The sequence below is a fragment of the Xiphophorus maculatus genome, chromosome 16 (genome assembly GCF_002775205.1).
Source record: "Xiphophorus maculatus strain JP 163 A chromosome 16, X_maculatus-5.0-male, whole genome shotgun sequence".
Lineage (NCBI taxonomy): Eukaryota > Metazoa > Chordata > Actinopteri > Cyprinodontiformes > Poeciliidae > Xiphophorus > Xiphophorus maculatus.
This window is the reverse complement of record NC_036458.1, coordinates 23,863,699-23,886,495: the sequence shown is the minus strand read 5'-3', so window position 1 is coordinate 23,886,495 and position 22,797 is coordinate 23,863,699. Positions and strand designations below refer to the sequence as shown.

The window sequence follows — 22,797 nt, the reverse complement described above, 5'->3', positions numbered from 1 at the left end:
CAGCGTGATTTCATACGTTGAGAATAAAACGTCCAGAAAACATTCTAAAGGTGTGTGTGTTTGGGTGTGTTGGTGCAGACAGAGGGATGGCTCACTCAGAGGAGTCTCGACTGGCCAACCTCCTGCGCAGAGTCTCCAGGGAGGACGACCGTGACCGGAGGCTGGCCACCCTAAAGCAGCTGAAGGAGTTCATCAGCCATGGCGAGAGCAAAGTGGTCAGTTATGTTCACATTGTTTTCCTTTTAACCATCGAAGTAACAAGAGTACAGTGCATCAAACCACAGTTGCTGTTCACATCTAGGAATGTTGTGCCGTTTTCTTTTGCAGTAATCTGTCTCACCCTGTGTGTCTCGTTTCAGACCATGGTCAAACAGCTGGACACCATCCTCAGCACTTTGAATGATATCTTGAATGAGAGGTAAGAGGCTGTGAGCTGTAAGTTTGTGAAACAGTGTGCTTGTGTGGAGAAAAGCGAAAATGTCGGGTATGATAGGTTCAGGACTAATTATCCTGTCTTTAAGTGTAATCGTAATCATTCCTCAAGACCTGAAGAGATTGGGTAATGGGCCCAGTTGATCACGGTTCAATGTGTCAGGTATAACTCTGGCTTGAGACAGCGCTATGCGTAGAAAAGCCAACATGTAGGGACCAAACTAGCTCACGACAGAATCTTGCGGTACTTGAATTAATAAAATCAGTGTGCTTTTTGACCAGTTTCATTGGTAGGGTGTGGCTCACCCCTGGAAACACTGGGAATCGGCAGTACAGGCTAAGTAAATACAGGCCTGTATGTACTTGGTATTGGATTGATACCAAAAATATGCAGTATCGCACACCTGCAGTTTTGGGCATTTTTCAAATGTTAAAGTTAAAAAGGAAAAGCAAAAGAAAGCCTATGATCAAGATTCACACAAGCACATGGTGAACTATAATTTGCAGCTTGGAAATGAAGCCCTATAATAATGGAGTAGAACTGAGCTGTCATAAAGGAGGGAATACAAAAAACAGCTTTAAAAAGTATTATATAAAATCAACTTTTTTGAGCTTTATGTCATGTTATGATTTTATTCCCTCATCAAAATCATACCTGGACTGTTGCCCTGATTCTTTCATGCATATTTGAGAAACCCCTTAATCTCCACGGCAACCATTCAGCTGTGGACCTAGCCCCTCCTTACAGACGCAGCTCCTCTTCAGAGCTGCCGTTTCCTAGAAGAGCAGACTTTCCCCCGTTCACTTCCCCTCTCAGATCCTTCAGACTGGCCAGCAGCAATTAGCAAACACCTGCTGGTACTTTACATTTGCTGAACTCATTATACGAGCTGCTCCAAGCCTCTCCCATCTCTGGACTTTGTTTCATTCATGGCTCTGAACCCTGGTGATAAATGTCTCCTTCCCGGCATCAGGTCTCATGAACACAGTTTAGTTTAGAGCAGTGACTTTTCCCATATGGTGTGTGTGTGACCTTTGCTCCCTCCTTTGCATGGTTCCCATCCGCAGCAGTAAGCTGCTGTGGGAGCTGCGTCAGGAGGCAGCGGCCTGCGTCGGCCTCCTCTGCACGGTGCTCAGCTATGAGGCGGAGCGCATCTTCAAGTGGCTTTTCACAAAGTTTAACTCTGGTGGTCGTGATGAAGTGAAGCTGCTGTACCTGGTGGCAGCGCAGCGGGCTCTGGAGGCTGCCGGGGAGAGGAAGGCCTTCTCTCACATCATGCAGGTAACCGCTCTCTATTGCTCTGTGGACCACCATAGTTCTTAAAGCTCAGCACACAAAGTGTGAGGTGTTGAAGGGTAGAGCCTGTAGGAACTGTGGAATGCTCTCTGCTCCAGCTGGTGATGAGCAACCTGCAGTCCATCCTGGAGAACGTGGACACCCCAGAGCTGCTCTGTCAGAGCGTCAAGTGTATTCTCCAGGTGGCCCGCTGCTACCCGCATGTCTTCAGCACCAACTTCAGGGTGAGCATTCCAACATCGCTAATTACCTGCTTTACGTCTAATGCATCCACACCCGCCTTAACCTGAGTTCCTATGCAGTTTGCAAAAGCACCAAGTTTAATTGAAGCTGCAGTATGTAACTTTTATTAAAAGGTTTTTTACATTTTGTTAAAACTGTCACCATGTCGTGACAGTATGGCGTAAGACAGATCTGTGAAAAATTTAGCTCCTCTGCCTTCTCTTACTGCTAACTAAAAACAACCAATTAGAGCCCAGAGGCAGGTCTTAGCGCTGTCAATCACAATTTCATGTGGCGTAGCCCATCTCGCTCTTGTCCTATGCTATGCTGCAGCTAAGTCTAGTTAGCATAGATAGACAGTTTTCCTATAACTGTAAATTTTTTTCTGTACATTTAACAGTGAGTACATGAAATCGATTGACAGCGCTCAGCCCCTCCTCCTGGCTCTGATTGGTTGGCAATAGCAGCTCAGGAAGGAGATTGATTTCACAGATTATCTGTCTCATAACATGGTGACAGTTTTAACAAATATGGATGCACTTTAAATGAATTTCCTGTCTGGATATGTATACAAAAGGAACATTTGTCTGGAAAATTATTAGCATTTTCGTAAATTATTGCATTAGTTGTCCTTCACCTAAGCCTATCTCAATTAATCAATTAGTCTCATAATAAATTAAACTTTGGAAAATGGAGCAGAGAAACACGGATTTTTGACCTGAGATGTGAGAACCCTGCTGAGGATAGAACAACATCTGGACTCACAGCAGCTCCAGTTCCTCATGTCTGTTCATATTCTCCCACAGGACACAGTGGACATCTTAGTGGGCTGGCACATCGACCACACCCAGAGGCAGTCGCTCACTCAGCAGGTTTCAGGTCAGTTTGTTTCCTGTTGACGTCACATTGAATATTTCTGAGCATTTCCCAGACCCTTATTAAACAGCAGAGTGTTTTGTCAGTCTGTTTTGAGACTGTGAATAAAGGAGGTCTTTTCACATCTTATTGTATGTTTTGCATTTAATTTTAGCTTTAAAAAAAAAACAAAAAACTGTGTATTTCTCCATGTGTCAGTTGTCCAAGAACTGTAACTGTCATGTTAGTCTCAGGCTGAATGCAAGTACATCTCAAAAAATTATAATACAGTGAAAAAGTTTAATATTTTTTGTTCCTCATTTCAGAAAGTGAAACTCATATTCTATAGAAATATTATGCATAGTGAAATATTTCAATCCCTTATTGACATATAATGAAAGCCCCCAAATCCAGAAAATGAGAATATTACAGAGTGATGAAAGCACAGACGAGAAGGGGAAAAAAAGAGGAAAATATTCAGCTACCACAACTGATATAGTTGTCCCAATATTTTGTCGTATCGGTAGCCAAGCTGTATGAAAGCATACGTTGTCTGATGAGTCTCCTCCTGTGTGTAGGTTGGTTACAGAGTCTGGAGCAGTTCTGGGTGGCAGACCTCACCTTCTCCACCACACTACTGGGCCAGTTCTTAGAAGACATGGAGGCATATGCTGAGGTGACTTCATGTTTTTGTCTCTAAAGTAGTTTGTATTCCTATTGTACTTTGGGCTTTACATAAGAAATGGAAGACCTTTCTCAGTTTAGGGACTGGGCTCTGATTTGATGAATTATTTACATTAAGTGTGCCTGCTCTGTGTAGGACCTGAGTCATGTGACGTCAGGTGAGGCAGTGGATGAAGACATCCCCCCTCCTTCTGTGTCCCTGCCCAAGCTGGCGGCTCTGTTGAGGGTCTTCAGCACTGTGGTCCGCAGCATCGGAGAGAGATTCAGTCCTGTGAGAGGGCCCCCCATCACTGAAGCCTATGTCACTGATGTAAGAGCACTTCACAGGGAAAGTCTCTGTACTGTCAAGCAGACATTAAACCGCAGATTATCTGTCTCATGTTATTCTGTCATGACATGGTGACAGTTTTAAGAAATATGTAAAAAAGCATACCACAGCTTTAATAATCAGAGAGCAGTAATGGATATAATTGGACACTATGTGTAAAGATTGGGACATCATTAGTGATGTCTTACCGAAGTATTAAGCCTTCTGGAACTTTTTCCATTTTTTTAGTTCTAAACCACAAATGCGTTATGTTTTGTCTGGCCTACAGTTAATGTTAGAAAACTTAGTTTTCAAACATCATTTAACATGTCCTGTTGGTTGTGCCGTTGAAATGGAGTGACCTCCTCTGCCATTTGCCTTTAAAGGTTTTAAACCGAGTTCTGGCGTGTGTGACCGCAGCCAAGCAGGTCCAGTTCTCCGAGGCTGTTCTCACAGCAGGGAATGAGTGTGTGGGTGTGTTGCTGGCCAGTGTGGAGCCCACCGGTCAGCTCATGGAGGCGGTCCTCGCTTACGGCCTGGACCAGCTGGACTGCTGCCTGGCCTGTGGCTCCGACTACAGTCTGGCTGTGCTCAGTCTGCTCACTCTGGTATTGTCATTTACACAGTTCCTATCATTTTTGCATTTAATTTAGTTTAAAGCTGAATAAATTAATTGTGATGAAAGTTGAAATAAATGTCTTCTCATTTAGTAATTGATTTACAATTAACTGGAGCATAAAGAATATATATGTATATAAATATATTCTACCCAGAACTCCTCAGGTGGCAGTTTTAGCTTCACCTGGTTCATATTTCATAAAGCAATCTTCCAACAAGAAACTTTTGCTGTCCAGTTATTAATCAGTTAATCCAAAAATTAATCAACAGATTAGCTCTACACTGATCTGTTGATTAATTTCTGCTCTGTTTTATTATTGCCTGTCTGCAGAATGTACCTGAAGTTGTGAATGTTTTTCAGATTGTGGATCAGGTGAACACCAAACTTCCTGTGTCATTTGTTGAAAAGCTCCTGGCGCCGGACTCCCATCTTCTGAATCTCCGTCTCCATCCAGAGAAGGAGGTATGAAAACATTTGAGCTACACCTGCCAAACTGCCAGCAATGTTTAGACATCACAGAAAAATACAAAAATACATGTTCTTAAAACATGGCAGAAATGACTTTCATTACTCTCTCGCTTTAAAAAGTGACTGCTTGAAGTCAGAGTCTAGACCAGGGGTCGGCAACCCGCAGCTCCAGAGCCACATGTGGCTCTTTAGCGCTGCCCTATTGGCTCCCTGGAGCTTTTTCAAAAAATTTTGAAAATGGAAAAAGACGGGGGTGAGAAATATATTTTTTGTTTTAATATAGTTTCTGTAGGAGGAAAAACATGACACAAACATTCTTAATGTTTTCCAATGCTATAAAAATGTGTAGAATAAATATAAAATTTCAACATTTTCATCAACAAAGATTTGCGTCATAGCCTGTGACACACATTTCTTTCAGCTGGGCGGGGTGCGAGGCAGGTGGCTGTTGTAAACAAACTAACCGGTGTGTGGTGGGCCATGGAGACCAAAGGGGAAAAGAGAAAAATAGCCGAGGAGAGATTCTACAATTCTTGGACCAAATCATTTGCATTCATTGCGAATGCGGAAGGATTACCTGAATGTCTGTCAAATAACAAATAGTTATTTCAGGACTGTAGAACGCACCTTACTATATGCCGCACCTACAAATGTTTTGAAAAAAAACTGGAAACGTCCATATATATAAGCTGCATGGTTCAAAGCATTGGGACAAAGTAGCAGCTTATGGTCTGAAAAATATGGTAATGTGGAAAAACATTTCCAGGGAAGGCGCTACATTAGCTGCTGTTTCAAGATTAAAGTTTCATCTTAAAAGCCCGATTTAGAATGACACTTAATGATATTATTGTGTTTAACATCCTCAAGTCCAAGGATGGCTGGTTGCCTGTCAAAAGAGAAGAGTGCTGCTATGTTTTACCATTGCACTGACTTGCTTGACATTTGCACAGAATTCAAACTTAAACTGTATTAATTAAATTTTATATAGTTTACTTTTTCAAAAGTCTGCTGTTTTATTTTATAACTGCAGGTTGCGTTTTATTTCACTCCATTTGTTGCCCAGAGAAGTGGCACATTATGCACGATCCGTTTTGTTGTTTTTTTCGATCACACAGTTAACGTGATTATTTACATAAAGCGATTGTCATTATGCAAACTCCATTTGGGAGCAGATTTTCTGAGTTCCAAAAGGAAAAAAATGACCCTTTCCCTGTCGAATCTTCATAATGAAAATGACATCACAAATCTGATTTCTTTATTGCATTTATTTAATTTTATCAATGCAACAAAACATAATACATTCATATTGTAACGGGAGGTAAACTTAAAGCACCATCGTACAACAGAGTCACGTGGTCGCGTCATTCCAGCCAGGACGCACTGCAGAGAAAATAAACATTTAATCATGAACGCTTAGTCATTTTGATAATAGGCTAATTTAAAGCCTGTTTTGCCTTTATTATAAGCCTTTTATAAGGCTTTTAATTTTTTGTGGCTCCAGACAGATTTGTTTTATGTTTTGGTCCAATATGGGTCTTTCAACATTTTGGGTTGCCGACCCCTGGTCTAGACTGTGATATGACTAATAGAAAAAATGGAGGAAAAAGAATATATATACAATTATAATACTGCCTCTTTCAAACAACTGTGATCTGCTTGAATATACAATCAAAGGTAACTTCTGCTCTGCATTAATTTGATTTTCTTATGAGCTTCTAGGTGATAACTAGGCTAAATATTAATCTATGACCCATTGCATACAACAGGAAAGCATGTTTACACTGTTAGACTGAGCAAAGTGTGCAGGTGGTTAAACACTTGTTGTAAAGGCCAGGTCGTTTGTGATTATGAACCTTTCTCCCGTCCCTCATCTCCTAAAAAAACACTATTGGATTTCCTAGTATTCCTCCATCTTTGTTGACAATTGTCTGTTGGGAAAATTGATTCATCACCCAGTGGTTGTTCATGTGGCTCTGTAGAAAAAGCTGATTCGTTTTAAAGCTTCTTTCTGCCTCATTTCAGGGTTGGTCAGCCATAAAAAGAGCCCATTGTAATAACCTGCTGATTTCTCTAGTAACACGGTGTTCATCAGTCAACGTGCCTGGCCTGGTTAATATGTTAGCCATAAATGACCAAGGATTTAATCTCAAAATCATGTGAGAAAAGACTTTGTAACACTTTCCATGGACACTTGCTTTCCCTCCACCAGTTAGATGCTGAATCTTCTCACAGTGAGGATGTTCAGTTGGGTTGGTGCTACAGGGAAGGGAATGACTAGACGAACTCTAGATACTGAGAAAATTTCTAGATCGGGTATCGGTGCCAATTCATAAGGGCAGATCTATTCAAACTAATTCTATGCTCTGTGTGGCGCCATGCTTTATTATTTATTTTTACATTACATTTAAAATTCCTAGTTGCAATTTCTGCACCATTTGAAAGAAGCTTTGTTGCAGTTTATTTTACGTTGGAACAACGTAGTCAACCTGTTGGTTTAGTCAGTTTCAGATTATTTATATTACATTGGCTATTCTGCTCTTAATTGCACTGACTGAACAAATTAAAGTTGTTTTTACATGTTTGACCAAGATTCTGAAGCCATTTGTGTGTTTCAGTGTGCTGCACTGTTGCAGAGTTAGCAAATTGTAATTCAGTGCATTTGTCTGTTTAAAAGTAAAAATGTTAATTCAGCTCTTTTTCTGTGTCGGCTGACACTAAACCTCAGATAACGGTATCAGAAGTGGTTCAGTGTGTGTGTGTGTGTGTGTCTTCCACAGGTGATGGCTGCTGTTCACAGTGTCTACCAGGCTCTGCTGAGCCTCAAGAACATCCCCACCCTGGAGGCAGCCTATAAACTGGTGCTGGGTGAGATGGCATGTGCTCTGTGTAGCCTGATGGAGAGCCTGGTTCCCCCCGACAGGAACGCGGCGCCGGGCAGCACATGCTCAGCCATCCAGCACCCTGCTTTCACCTCTCTCAGCATGCCTGTGGACAAAGCTCAGTTCACCCTGATCTTCAACCTCAGTACCCTCACCACTATTGGAAACACCAAGAATTCCCTCATAGGGGTACGCTGTGTTACGTCTGTGACGATTGCTCAAGTCAAATAGTAACTTACAAGTAACTTTCAGCAAGATATAGGAGCTAGCTTTAGGTCAATAATTTCTTAATATTAATGAAAAAGTGCTAGTTCAATTGGCAGATTATTTCACTAATAATATGGCTTTTTTCCCATATCATAAGTGACATAATCTACCAATGGAACTACGGCTTATTTTTTTTAATCAATCTTAAGGACTTATTGACTTAAAACAAGCTCCTATGTCTTTGCTGCAACATAAATTGTAAGTTGAACATTTGAAATAAGACCAAACTAAGACATTTGCACTAGAAACTAGACCAAAAATACTTGGTAAGATTTAGTGTTGTTACAGTGTAAAAACACTGTAAAATGTTTGCAGATGTTGATGGTGGCATGAACCAAAGCTGATGCCTGTTCTGTCTGTGTTTCTCTCCAGATGTGGGCATTGAGTCCAACAGTCTTCACTCTGCTGAGTCAAAACCTGACTGTGGTTCACTCTGAGCTGGCTGTGTTCTACCCTGCCATCCAGTACGCAGTGCTCTACTCCCTGTACTCTCACTGCACCAGGTAAAGACGCGCTATCCCAGACTCGAATTTTATTGGTTAAGTCCGGACTTGATCCGCAACAAACTGTGCGTCAATCCCGTGTGGAAAATGTGGTCTGAATTATGGAAGTTGACATAAAAATTTTGAATTTTACTGTATAATTTGGTTTTTTGATCAAACTAATATCATCAAACCAAAGTGTCCGATTATTGAACCCCAACAGCCCAAAATAAACTCATGTTTTGAGCCATATCGAGATCATGAATGTTCACAAGGGCTGGTTGTGCCAGGGTGTATTGATAAAACTTAACAAACTGCTAAAATATTGATAAGTAGTTAGCTATCGCTGCACTGAAGGGTTAGGATCTTCTTAAAGCCAAATTATGTTGAGCTGGGGATGGGCCTTTATTGTATTGTTTATCATTTCTCGTCATAAGAATTTTGATTTACCGTTGTCAGAATAAATTTCAATTACTGATGTTTAAAAAATAAAAAAACTGTCCGTTCAGTCAGAATTGTAATTTTTAATATTTCCTCCGCTGTTTATTCAATAAGTGTCAATAAATATGATTAAATCCAGGCTGAGAAGTTTAGTGATATGAATCACACTACTTTACGTGACTTTGTGTCCTAAATAAGAGTATTTCAAGAGCAGAATCTTTGTTTGTAGCACTATGATTGCTGTATCATGCAGTAACAGCCATACAATAACCTAATAAATGGAATAAATGGTTCTTATTTTCACGCTTATTGTTATCACAATACCTTCAAACATAGATCAATGCAAAGTAGAAGGAAACATGTGTGGTGTTCAAAGATTTTCACAAATATAAAGCAGCTGAAAACATTGCCAGTCATTTGTATTCAGCCCTCCTTAGTCAGAACTGTGTAGAACAGTTTGAGGTAAACTTCCTGGGCCTAGTCTTTAGGTTCTCTTCATTAGTCTTAGTTTTTTTTTTTTTTGTCTGTAGTAACATATGTGACATGTTTCGATGGCAGCTTCTGTCTTCATCAGGTGGTAGGTGATGCTAAAGTCAGCTGTTGTTCCCTGGGCCAACAGCAGGGGGTGGTGTCAACCTGTCAATATAGCAACAGTGTACATCTAACATATGAAGCAACCTGTACTCACATAAACCGGATTTCTTTTTCAAAAAATTATCAAATGTATCAGAAGATGAACATTTGTAAGCAGTTATTATTCAAGACTGTTCATTACAAACACCTGGAAGACAATACCTCTACTCTGTTGTTTGAAAATGTAATTCCAGACTTCCCGTTTGTGATCACCACTTGTTTTTCATTTGCAGACACGATCATTTTATCTCATCCAGCTTGTCGTCATCGTCTCCCTCCCTGTTCGATGGAGCTGTCATCAGCACGGTGACCACAGCCACAAAGAAACACTTCGGCACACTGCTCAGTCTCCTTGGCAACCTGCTGTCAAAGGAGCACCTGTACCCAGATGCCAGGTTTGGGAAGCACACACTCTGGAGGAGGTGAAGGAGATGATTTACAAAAATAAATAAATAAATCAAGTAATGGGTTCAGATGTTGCAATCTGTATTTGTGAAACAAATACCAGCACATTTTAATATTTAACTTCCCTTTGGCATCAATTAAAATTTTGGAATTTGAATTTAATAAAACTAGTAGACACACACACACCACACACACAGAAAAATATTCTGAAGGGTTTATTTATATATATATATATATATATATATATATATGGCCACTGAAATATATTTACTAAACAAACCCTTCCGTTACATATAACGGTTGTATATTATAAAGACATCTATTTATTGCTCAGTTATAGAATAAACTTCTTCCCTTCCTTTGTCGAATTTATTGGAACAGTAATAAATGAATCTGTTTTGCAAGTAATTATTTATTTTTAGTCTTTGCCTGATAGACAGTGTATGTTAATAGGCCCAGTAGTGATGAGAAATGACTGTTAAAGCAGAGTAGATTCCCATGCGCTGCCTGTTTGTTGCTGCAGGAAGCTCCTGCTGACCTGGGCCCAGGAAGTGTCTCTGCTCATGGTGAAGTCAGACACCTACAGCCCGCTCTTCTCCCTGCCATCATTCAGCAGGTTCTGCAGAGGCCTGCTGGATAATGGTGAGGCCAGACATCCTCGCTTCCTCTTTTAATGCTCTTTTAATGCTCAAATGTTTAATGGTAAACATTTGACTCATGTTTACCATGTTTTTATCTATTCTATTTTCTGCTCAGCTTTACATGAAGATCACAGTATCTGCCTTCAGACATGCCATAGCTTACAGGTCCTCTCTCCATGCCTGTCTACGGAGCTACTGCAGAGGTGAGCCTCACTCTCCAGGCCTGGACGCCTGGATTTAGCTCTGTGCTGCAGTTAGCGCAGTCTCTCATGACCAGTCTCTGTTCTGTGCGTTTGGCGTTATGTGGTGGTCTGCCAGGTGCATGGATGTGTGCAGAGTCCAGCTGGTGCACTCGGCAGTAAGAGTACGCCAGGCCTTTGCCAAACTTCTCCGAACCATTCCCCTGGATGTGGCTCTGAGGTAGGACCTCCTCATGTTCATCTGAGCTGAATCTGTTGATGTGAGGTGACATGAGTCAGATGGTTTTTGTTTTGTTCGCAGCAACCACAGCCACTCTGAGATCAGAGAAATTTCTCTGGCTATTCGCCACCACATGAGCCGGGCACCGAGCAGCACTTTCCACCCCCAGGACTTCAGTGACCTCATCAGCTTCATCTTGTATGGAGTCCTTCATCGTGGAGGGTAGGGCTCACTGCCACATTTCAGTTCTCTAAATATTCTTTTGAACGCTCTTAACACTTCAAATACACGTCATTAGACTTCTCAAACCGCCCTGAATGCGCATCCACACAGATTTTGCATGTAAACCAGACACTCAAATCGCATTTGGTCTGATTGCATCATTATACAGTTTGATGGCCCAGGACAAAATAGCTTCTAATTCTGTTGGTTACTGTAGACACAGCTCTTCCTCCATTGGGCCATTTTTAAAATGTATTTTTATCAACTATGATAGGACGTCTGGGCAGTTGATATCAACTCCAACCTCTTGTGAAGATTCTGGAATGGGTTTTTCTTGGCATTCCTCTCAAAGCCTGTGATTGTCTTTGTTGCATTTTCCTTTCACACAACTTTCTATGTACATGTATATGCATGCAATACAGAGCTCTGTGAATAATCTGCTTCTTTAATGATGACTTTTAGTCACTATTAAAGAAAATGACAGTCTTTGTGGAGACTGTCCATGTCTGTTCTAGACATCTGTCCAATCAGCAGTCATCTCCATGATTCTGTCCTTCTGACGCTGAAGATCATTTAGAGCACATGTGTCAAACTCAAGGCCCGCGGGCCACATGTGGCCCGCTACGTCATTTTATGTGGCCCTCTCCCCACCACCACCGTTTTACAGCCCCATTGATTGACTTCAAATAAGTTTTGAGCACGAATTGACTACAAACTACATCTCCCATAATGCCTTCTGATTCTTACCAGCCAACATTACGGCTTCTCGCCACTAGAGTGCAGCAGAGCCACCTCAAGCTGATTATTAATTTTTCCAGCGAATAAAACTGAAGCATCGACAAACTAACAAGCTAAAGAGCGAAATCGAGGACTTTTACCGTCTCCTGCCCCCTGATTTGATGCCACAGCTTCGACTCCATGCTGCTCGTGTTTTTTGTCCACGTTTGGAAGCACCTATCTGTGCGAACAGATGTTTTCAATAATGAATTTAAACAAGACCAAACACAGATCGCGCATTACTGACGAAAACCTACACGCCGTTTTGCGGATTTCCACAGAATAGAACTAAAACCAGACATTGACGAACTGACCAGGGGAAAACATTGGTAAGCACGAAAAACTAAATTTAAATAGAATGAATGTAAAACCAAAACTCAGTATACTGGAATATGTATATAGTTTATTGATTTTGCTTGTTTTGTGTTTATTTACACAACACAACACAAAGAGGATGTGTGAGTTGGTGACAGGGTGAAGAGGATCAGCTTTGTGTTCAAGGACAGGCAACATCACCTCATTGTTTTGTTCTTATGTGAAATACATGTTCGTTGTGTAATAAATAACGAAAAAGTTTTGTGAATGAAGTTGAGAGTTGATATCAAAACTTGTTTTTATTCTTTGTCTGCTTATCTTTAACGCAGACAAAGAATAATTTTCCCAGGGAATAAAACTGAAACATCGACAAGCTAACAAGCTAAAGAGCGAAGTTTAGCTGAGCAGTTTAAAAATACTGAGCATATTTTTAAACTGAGCAGTAATTTTGCATCCATGCAAACTCAAATGTAATATTTAAAACTTGAATGCATAAAATCAGTTATTTAACAATGTGAGGTGTTGTTTAATTTATTTTTAACATTGTATTTTCATACATTTATGCTAGGGTTGCCCAAGTCTAGTTTTCCAGACCTATCACTCTGCAACTTTAGATGCGTTCCTTCTCTAACACACCTGGATCATAAACTCATTCATAGGCCTCTACAGAACTGAGTTGCTGCTAATGAGGGAAGTCAACTTTTTGTCTGGGGTACGTTTTAGCAGGGACGCATCTAAAAGTTGCAGTCTGGAGGACTGCACTTGGACATTCCTGATTTATACCGTCAATGTGGCCCGTTGAGGGTGGCCAATATGCTGAAGTGGCCCTTGGTGAAATTGAGTTTGACACCCCTGATTTAGAGGCTCAGGATGTGCAAGTGTTTGGAGCAGGACTGGAACTATTGATCAGATTTATTGTGATGAATTGATAATTGAAATAATTGTCAACTAATTTAGTAATCGATTAATTAACTGGAGAATGTAGACTCTGAGGAACAGCATTTGCTGAAAGAATCAGAGCAGTAATTAAGCCAAAACTGTTTATTTTCTTATTAAAAAGAAATGTAATTATTTGTTTACATTTTCTTAATTTATTTATTTTGTGCAAAAAAAGTCTGATGTGGTTAAATAAAAAATCTACAGAATATGTAATTTTTTTTATCTGGTTTCTTATCAAAATAATTGATTACAAAAATAATTTGTTAGTTGCAGCCTTAGTTTGGAGTTAATTAGCTTATTGGGTGAAATGCAGTGAGATTCCAACATTTAAGTGACATAGTAAAAAAAATAATCTGACACAAAATTTAGGGTTTTTGTACTCTTAAAGCCATAATCATCAAAATCACATAAAATGAAGGCTTGAAATATCTCAGTGGATGTAGAATGAATTCATTTAATGAGTTTCACTTTCTGAAATGAGTGACAAAATATTTGAATATTTTTAAACAAGGTTATTTTATAAATCTCCCTTTGTAACAAGCTTGATGTTGAATGTGAGCCACATTTCAGCTCTCCTGTTCCTTTCTCTGCAGCAAGGAGCCGTGGTTGGAGCGGCTGTACTACAGCTGCCAACGGCTGGACAAGCGGGAGCGCTGTGGGAGCATGGACAGCAGCCGGTCGGACATGGTGCCACGGGCGCTGCTGAAAACCGAAGTGGTGCTGTGGCAGTGGGCCGTCTGGGAGGCGGCGCAGTTCACCGTGTTGTCGAAGCTCCGCACGCCTCTGGGCCGAGCTCAGGACACCTTCCAGACCATTGAGGGTAAATGAGGACATTGAAAACAATGGCGGACCCAATTTCAAAGCGTTAAATTACACAGTCAACTTTATTTTAAGTTATATTTGAAAGCATTTTTATAACAATTAAAGGTCGAAAATGCATAATACCGCCCCTTTAAATAAAGTTTGGATTTCCACTGTAAGCTGCTGAGTTTCTGTTTTTGCGGTTGCATTTCAGGGATGATCCGAAGCCTGGCTGCACACAGTCTGAACCCGGAGCAGGACCTTGGAGCCTGGGCCGGTCCTGGAAGTGACGGAGACGGCCACCACTCAAACCAACTGCGCCTTACGCTGCTGCTGCAGTACCTGGAGAACCTGGAGAAGCTCATGTACAATGCCTACGAAGGCTGTGCTAACGCTCTTACTGCTCCACCAAAGGTGTGTAGAAGTGGCAGAAATGACCCCTGACCTCAGTGTTGCTTGAATCATTTTATTATAAGCTGTTAGATCAAACGACTTAAGGATGTATTCACACCAACTCTACTCAGTCCGCTTTAATCCAACGCCAGTCCGTTTGCCTAGAAAGTCCAGTTTGTTTAGGTGTGAATGTGATGCAGACGGAAAAAGCAAAAACTGGTCCACCTAAAAACATTGGTCTAGATTTAGTAGAAGTGAACTCTGGTGCGGTTCCAGTGCATATGTGAATTTATTCTGGGTAAATAAAACCAAAACAAATGCTAGTCTAGCCTAACGCTAGAAAAAAGATTGACTCATGGTCTTTTGCCAAAGACAAAACAGAAATCTACAACCACTAAAGTCTAACACCACTCCATGTCTGTTTACATTTGGTGAAGAGGGAAGTTGCATTCAGTGTCTTCTTCACAGGTTTTTGTGTTGTTTCCTTCAGTGGTTATTTCAGCACCCCCACAGGTGAGGAGGGGAACAGGTTGCTCAAAGGGTTTGGTTGGTTTAACTCAGTGCAGACAGAAAGAATCGGACTGAGTCCAGCAGACTGTCACGTGTAGGAACACCACAAATCCCTGGCTGTGATTTTAATGAAGTGTTGTGTCGTCTTTGTCTATTTCAGGCCATTAAGACTTTCTTCTACACAAACCGCCAGACCTGCCAGGACTGGCTGACAAGAATCCGCCTGGCCTTGATGAGAGTCGGCCTTCTGTCTGGCCAGCCTGCAGTGACGGTCCGCCACGGCTTCGACTTGCTCACAGAGTTTAAGAACAGCGGTACCCAGGTCAGTACTCTGACCCGTCCAGGTTCCCACCGACTCCTATCTTTTTATTACAGTGACCAGGTTTTATAAGGTCATGGTTTCCTGGTTAGATGAGTGTAGTGTGCTGTGTGCTCAATAGGCTCCAGAGCTGGAAGTTCCCCTTGCGCTGCTGGTAGAGGCTCTGTGTGAGCTGCGCTGCCCTGAGGCCATCCAGGGCCTGGCGGCCTGGAGCCTGCTGACCTGTGGGAAGAACCTGGGCTGGCTGTCATCAGTTGCCCTGCAGGCTGAGGGACGGTGAGCACCTAACCTTGCACCTCAGATATTTTGTTTAAGTGTCGCATTACCTTTTATTCCCTCATTGCCCATTATTAAATGTGTGTTTGTTTAGGTTTGAGAAAGCAGCTTTAGAGTACCAGGATCAACTCTCTGCTGTGACTGGGATGGACTGCAGCATCAAAAGCTCTGACAGTTGCCTGCTTAAGCTGTCCAGCAGCACCAGCCCCAAACACACCAGCAATGGTAAGTCACCATACTTTATGTATGGCAAAAAAATACAATCTCAGATTTTATTATGGATGCACAAGTCACTTTTTTCACTTCTGATACCGATGTCTGAGGTTTAGTATTGGCCGATACGATACCGAAAATCAGTGTTGAATCGACTTAAAATGTTTTTATTGTAAATCTGACATAAATTTATACAAATGTATTTGATTTGCACCAGTACAAAGTACAGCACAATTAAGCACGCCAACAACTTTAAACATGGAAAAACAACACAACTTTCATTTGTTCAGTCGGTGCAATTAGGAACGTAAGAATCCCTCTCCATGTGGAACTGTTGCTGTCCCTCTGAACAGGTGACAACAGGAAGACGGTGCTGCTGAAGGCCAGTGAGTGTTCACCTGAAGTGGTAAACTTCCTGGCCAACAAGGCCTGCCAGTGCTATGTGTCACTGTGTGACTGGGCCTCGGTCAGAGAGTGGCAGGCCACAGCTGGAGCCCTCAAGCAGAACTCTACCAACCCGGTCAGCATCAACCTGAGGACAGATTTCAACTACATCCAGGCCCTGTCCCGCTTCGAGGAGGGAGACCTGGCCGAGTGCCGGGCGCAGCTGGAGCTGCTGCCCGGAGAGGACTACAGCTCTCTTGGCAGCAACAAGGACAAGCTGGGTAAGTGTAGAGAGCGACTGAACTTTGAAATGGTATGTGGACAGTGAAAGCATTTTCTAATGAGGTGATGTGATGCATGCATGTGCTCAGATTTGAAGAGGCTTCTGCCCTCCATGAGTCCAGATCCCACTGAGCTGCAGAGAGCCATCGAGGTGCAGCTGCTGCGCAGTGCTGTCGGTGCCATGGCGAAAGCCAATCAGCAGCAGGAGCAGAGGAACACGTCCAGTCCAGAGTGAGCAACCCACCACTCTTCTGAAACAAAGCTGAGCATTTTATTAGGAACTCTACAATCCACAGACGCATAGACCTGTCACAATAACTGGACAAATATTGTCCAGCAAAATGTTGTTTTGAGACCATTTTCAAGTAATGTGTTGATAATGGTATAATCATGCACGTCTGCCCTCTCAAGGACCACTGAGAGGGTCCCTCTCAGGAGGGCTTATAAAATGACTAGTGATTTTAAAATCATTAGGGCTGGCTTAAATCACCAGCCCTAGTTATTTAAACGATTAATCGGATTAATCGTCATGAGTCGATTACTGAAATAATCGCCAACTAATTTAGTAATCGTCAACATTAATACATGCAATTAATCTGAAAATTTGAACATGTGAATAATACATAATGCAGATTAATGGAACTACCTGTTTTGACCTAAAAACCTCTGTCCCGCTGAGGGTTCTGCGGTTCATAGCAGCGTTATGAACTCCATCCAATGAGCGATGGACAGCAACAGGTGACAGTTTTCCGTGACTGCAGAAAGCAACAAAAGTTTAGCTTTTTTCACCTTCTTTGTATTGCATCGATAGCCTGCGTGAATCTGCAGACATGTTTGGTTTGAGACAAAAGATTTTTTTTAAATGTTGACACAGTGGTGGTTTTTGATATGGGATGTATGGGCAGTTTATTTATACTTCAAGCTTACAAGGTTAGGCACAGTGATTAATCAGAGCGCCAAAGTGTGATTAATCTGATTACATTTTATTAATTGATTGACAGCACTAGTGTTTAGGCAGCTCTAATGTTGAAGTGATTGGAATGTGTGACGTTATGACCCTGTTTGATGTTCTGTTGCAGTACGTTGGTGCGATGTTTGAAGCAGACGGGGAGGATCTGCCTCGGCCCCCTCCGCCTGTCCACCCTCACTCTGTCGGACGCCCTGCCCACCCTGTCCACCCTGCAGCTGCACTGCACCACCGCCCTGGAGAACACCCTCACAGGCCAAGACGTGAGCACCAGCAACACCCACAATGAGCTGCAATTTGATAAACACACCTTTGTTTACTAAAACGACTTTTGTGCTCACTCTTGGTTTCATTTGCAGGACTGTGTGATTCCTCTTAGCAGTGAGGCGTTAAACTCTTGTAAACAACAAGATGTGCAGCTTTTCCTGCAAGCTCTAAGATATTCCACCTTCCAAAGACAACTGCTCCAAAAACTCCAGAAGGGTAATAATAAATGAAACAGAATTACTAAATTTATCAGGGAAATATCCTGAAATCATCCTGAATGTCTTGTTTTGCCACCTTCCATGTTGCCTAGGTTACTCCTCCTCAATAGACGGCCATCTCTTGGAGCTTTGTCTAACCGCTGTCAAATTTGCCCGGAAGAAGGGCAACATAGCTCTAGCGTCTCGTCTCCTTGGCCAGTGCAGTGACAGGACGCAGGAAGAGAAGCAGGAAGAGGATCTGTGTCAGGGGTTTAAGCGACTCTCTTTGGACGGCACTGTGGGGGAGAAATGGGGACCAGAGGTTCAGATAGAAAAGGCCAAAGTGCTGCGAACTGCAGGTATGGAACAAACTTTCCTCCCACTTCCCTCCCTTCATTTCCATCTCCTGTGAGTTTGTTCCTCCTTTCAGATCTACATGAAATCAGGACTGAAACGGTGAATCGGATTAATCGGCAACTAATTTAGAAATGGATTAATCGTTAACTGGAGTATACACACTCAAAAAAGGCCATTTCCTGAGAGAAGTGCACACTCAGAGCAGTAACTAAGCCAAAACTGGACAAAAAATATTACAACACATACAAACAGGAAGTTAAATTAGAAGGTGGTCAAAATTTATATGAGTTGCAGTGATTGGTCAGACAAGAAGGAAATATAGAAAAAATTAAGGTGATTGGGCAGACTGTTTAATATTCTTTACAAAATTTGCAAATATCAAATATTTAGACAACCAAACACTAAGTTAACAAGTCCTATTGGTGATGACAAAATTGGCTTATTTAATTTTACATTGTTATATTAAGGAGATGCTTTCAACTGATCATATTAATTCAATCTAATTACTACTTTTCTATTCATTATTAATTTATTTTTGATTATAGAGTCCCTTAAGGCCTTGTAAGAATGTAATGACAACTGATATTAAGTGTATTGACCTTTTTTGTGTCTGACCAGTGACAGACATTGCCATAAGAGTGACGAATTGATGGACACATAGATGTTACATGGCACTTTTTCAAAACAAATGTTTACTTTCTGTAGACAGAATGAACACTGTCATAGAAAAATGTGACCAAGTAAAGAACATGGGGTTTAAATCTCCATACTGTGTACACAGAAAGCTTGGGCTCACAGTTTCTGAGTGGCCAAACCAGAATGATGCAGAGCTGAGATTTGCAGATGTCTTTACTCTCCGTTCAGTTTCCTTTAAGAAAGTCTCTGTTGTCTGCAGGCCAGTCAGTGGCTGCCATGGAGATGCTGAGCGGGGCAGCCCTGTCCTACTGCCAGCTGGGGAAGAATGAGGGTGCAGCCTGCCGCTCTCTGCTGACTCTCTGCAAATGGTTGCTAGCTGACTGGAAGGACATGACACCCCAGCTTAAACAGGCAGGCATCACGATTATGGTTTGAGCTTTACAGATCTTGGTAGCTTGTTTTTTACATTGTTATATAAATACCAAACATTACAACTGTTGTATTTACATTCATAATGTTCTATTGCGCTGTATTAAAGGGGCAGTACTACGCAAAATCTACTTTTTTTAGCATTACATCACATTACAATGTTATTCCGTCATTAAAACCCTATCTGGAGTGTTGCTTTAATCCTTTCATTCATGTTTGAGAAATTCTTTAATCTCCATGACAACCATTCATGTTCCAAAAACCTGACCCCGGCCTTCAAGGCGCAGCTCCCCCTCAGAGGTGCATTTTCAAAGTCTGCGAGTTTTCTTCTCTCAGAGCAGCCCTACCCTGTAACACCTCCACTCAGACTAGCCAGCAGCAGTTAACGACTGCAACTGTTTATAATGAACTGCTGAGCAACAACTTCTTAGTGCAACGCTGGTAAAACGTTGTTAAAGGGTTAAAGAGATAGAGGTCCAATTTTAAGGAGTTCAGTTAGGAAGTCATATTTGATCTGTAGCATTTTTTTAACAATGGAAGGTAACATAGTTACTTGATTGTGCTATAAAATGGCATTATGTGCCTGGTGAAAGCATAAAACTGCTCCTATAAATGTGATGTGTTTATGACGGAGCGATTTGTTTTAGGTCGTAAAGAAGTCAGGAGCTGTGAACTCGTCTGCTATGGGCAACATGTCACCTCTGAGCCGAAATATAGCCGAGCTGCTGGAGCTTCCTCTGGAAGATCAGAGCATTCCCCACATCACACCAGTAACATCAGGTAAAGCTGGATGACTAATACATGATGAGTGTCAATATCCCATTTGAGTATTGTTGTTTTTTTCTGTTTATGTGTAAAAAATATGTCCAGAAAGTTCATGATGTCTGGCTTCATGCTGGTTTTACTGGTCTCTATTCCATTTTTTTGAATCTCTCCAGTGAACGTGGGAGTGGGAGAACCAGACTTTGTTCTGGGCCAGCTCTACCAGCTGTCCACCAGCCTGGCTCCAGAAATGGCCAAGTCCTGGGCGGCTCTGGCCAGCTGGGCCTACCGCTGGGGCAGGAAGGTGGTGGATAACGCCAGGTTGGTGAACCCTCCTGCACGTTGACCATTGTTGTTTCACAGTCAGGTCTACGACTAAGCTGTGAATTGAATGTAGGTCAGGGTTAATGTTAGGCATGTAATCGCTAGGGTTAGAGTAAATGTCTGGGTCAGGCTGTATGAATGAATTAAAAATGAATGGAAGACGATACAAAGTCCTCAGAACAATAGAAGTATAAAGATGTAAGTGTGTGTGTGTGTGTCAGATCTTTCAACAGTTTACCTGTTTTAAGTATCCTGAAAAGAATGGGAGGAATATGCTATAAACATTTCTGGAGTAAAAACCATAATATTAACACTTTTTTGTAAATAAAATAATTGCTTTAGTCAATTCTATTTGTGCAGTAAATTTTGGCAACAAAGCAGTTCAAAGTGCTTTACATCATAAAAACATCAAACAGTCATCATAATAAAACAACCAAATATTTTGCCAAATGTCATCAAAATCATTAAGTAAAGTAAATCTGTTTTCTCTTCAGCCAAGGGGAGGGTCTGCCTCTCCTTCCAGGAGAGAAGAAGGACATAGAGGAGCTGCTGCCTGCAAACACCAGCGAAGAAGATAAAGAAACCATCTTCAGCATTCTGGGACAGGCCATGTGTCGACCGACGGGCATACAGGTAGAGCAGGCTTTAAAAGAAGAGTCAAGGCAAGACGATACTAATACACTGGGATCAACGTGTCGTTTAGCTGCATTTTAAGTAGAACTGCACTGATAAAGTTTGGGAGCTCGGTGATTGACCGATGCTTACATGTGAACATCTACCTCAGCAACGGACTAAAAATTACCCACTGTCCTCTATTGCTCTGCAGCTGATGATCCTTTTTTAATTGATTGTTTGGATGATTAATTGGATTAAAAGAAAAATTGGCACTTGATTCTGTACATTTTTCATTTAGACACTCAAGCCGTTTTCCATACAATATTAGAAATGGATTAAAAATGGAAATAAATATTTCAATTGATTTTTAAATAAGAAAATAAACATTATATTTCCTAAAACATCCTTCTAACATCAACTTGTGAAGATCTCGTCTCTTTTTGCTTGACGGAACTTTAGTCCAGTGTACGGCTGATCTGATGATTATTTTTTGATTAATAATTAGACAGCAAAAGGCGATCAATAGATTTTTTTTTTTTTTCCCAGAATTTGAACTACTCAAGGAGATCTGGGTAAAACAGACAAATCTTAAATGCAAAATGTATATATTTTTGTTCAGTTTTGGCTACAGTGTACTGTTTTCCAGCAAAGGACCCATTTTTATTTTGAGTTTGGATGCTCCAGTTAGCGATTAATTGATTACTAATTTACTAGATAATAATTAATTAATCATAGTAAATCGGCTGAACGGTCCCAGGCTTAATGTTGTTCTGTGCGGCAGGATGAGGACATGGCCCTGCAGCAGGAGGACAATGAGGACGACATGGTGGATGTGATCTGGCGCCAGCTGACCGGCTCCTGCCCCTGGCTCGGAGACGCCGGCCAGAATGTGACGGACGGCCTGATCCGGGTCTGGAGGCGGGTTGTGGACCGGATCTTTGGACTGTATCGCGTCTCCTGCCACGCTTATTTCACCTTCCTGAAGCTGAATGCAGGACAGGTGAGGAGGGCAGGTCCCGGCCCGCAGCACCGTGCAGTTTCCGGTTCTGTTCAGGTTTCTCTCAGTGCATGCTGGTTTTTGGTTTTCGCAGGTGCTCGTTGATGAAGACGACCCGAAGCTCCTGCTGTCCTGCCACGGCGGCAAACAGAGCAACGATGACGTTATCGTCATGGCAACACTGCGTCTCCTTCGGCTTTTGGTGAAGCACGCCGGTGAACTGAGGGAGGGGCTGGAGCTGGGCTTGGCCTCCACCCCCACCTCGCCCTGGAGACGTACGTTCCAAACACGTTTGCTTGTGTTTTCTGTTGGCAGAGAAGCCGACGTTACGAGAACAACATTCTGGAGCTTTCTTCTGACCGTTCCTGACTCATCTCTCCCTCAGGCATCATCCCACAACTGTTCTCACGTCTCAACCATCCAGAGGCTTACATCCGACAGAGCATATGCAGCCTGCTGTGTCGGGTGGCCCAGGACTCGCCCCACCTGATCCTCTACCCGGCCATTGTAGGATCACTGTCTCTGGGAGGAGAGGCTCAGAGCGCAGGTACGCTTCACTTTTATCCAGCTTAGAGGGACACTTTTACCGACTACATATGTTCTGAAGCAAATCTTATCCCTTAAAAATAAAGTAATATTACCAAAAAAAAAATCTATTAAGCACTTTTTGCTATCCAGTCAGTAATCTATTAATCCAAAGAAAGAAAAAAAAAAACAATCCCGGTCCTACACTGTGTTGACGTCAGTCCAGCAGACAGAGTTG

General features: G+C 41.9%; 1 protein-coding gene across 2 annotated transcripts in view; it reads left to right on the top strand.

The window, feature by feature from the left end:
• Positions 1-22,797, top strand: part of smg1 (SMG1, nonsense mediated mRNA decay associated PI3K related kinase) — a 50,630-nt gene that overhangs the window by 5,305 nt on the left and 22,528 nt on the right. Inside the window, exons 4-36 of one of the 2 annotated variants that reach the window (XM_005809460.2) lie at positions 79-215; positions 360-418; positions 1,501-1,714; positions 1,828-1,953; positions 2,758-2,830; positions 3,385-3,482; positions 3,627-3,800; positions 4,184-4,405; positions 4,777-4,878; positions 7,662-7,952; positions 8,403-8,533; positions 9,820-9,981; positions 10,515-10,633; positions 10,748-10,835; positions 10,951-11,052; positions 11,134-11,274; positions 13,899-14,125; positions 14,321-14,520; positions 15,170-15,331; positions 15,450-15,604; positions 15,699-15,829; positions 16,171-16,482; positions 16,573-16,714; positions 17,563-17,713; positions 17,810-17,933; positions 18,028-18,273; positions 19,167-19,318; positions 19,984-20,116; positions 20,275-20,419; positions 20,917-21,055; positions 21,819-22,037; positions 22,129-22,309; positions 22,420-22,581. In XM_005809460.2, coding sequence (XP_005809517.1) covers positions 79-215; positions 360-418; positions 1,501-1,714; positions 1,828-1,953; positions 2,758-2,830; positions 3,385-3,482; positions 3,627-3,800; positions 4,184-4,405; positions 4,777-4,878; positions 7,662-7,952; positions 8,403-8,533; positions 9,820-9,981; positions 10,515-10,633; positions 10,748-10,835; positions 10,951-11,052; positions 11,134-11,274; positions 13,899-14,125; positions 14,321-14,520; positions 15,170-15,331; positions 15,450-15,604; positions 15,699-15,829; positions 16,171-16,482; positions 16,573-16,714; positions 17,563-17,713; positions 17,810-17,933; positions 18,028-18,273; positions 19,167-19,318; positions 19,984-20,116; positions 20,275-20,419; positions 20,917-21,055; positions 21,819-22,037; positions 22,129-22,309; positions 22,420-22,581 — 5,220 coding nt within the window. Of the gene's footprint in view, positions 1-78; positions 419-1,500; positions 1,715-1,827; positions 1,954-2,757; positions 2,831-3,384; positions 3,483-3,626; positions 3,801-4,183; positions 4,406-4,776; positions 4,879-7,661; positions 7,953-8,402; positions 8,534-9,819; positions 9,982-10,514; positions 10,634-10,747; positions 10,836-10,950; positions 11,053-11,133; positions 11,275-13,898; positions 14,126-14,320; positions 14,521-15,169; positions 15,332-15,449; positions 15,605-15,698; positions 15,830-16,170; positions 16,483-16,572; positions 16,715-17,562; positions 17,714-17,809; positions 17,934-18,027; positions 18,274-19,166; positions 19,319-19,983; positions 20,117-20,274; positions 20,420-20,916; positions 21,056-21,818; positions 22,038-22,128; positions 22,310-22,419; positions 22,582-22,797 lie in introns of both variants that reach the window. The other variant, XM_023348520.1, reaches the window with a different exon arrangement.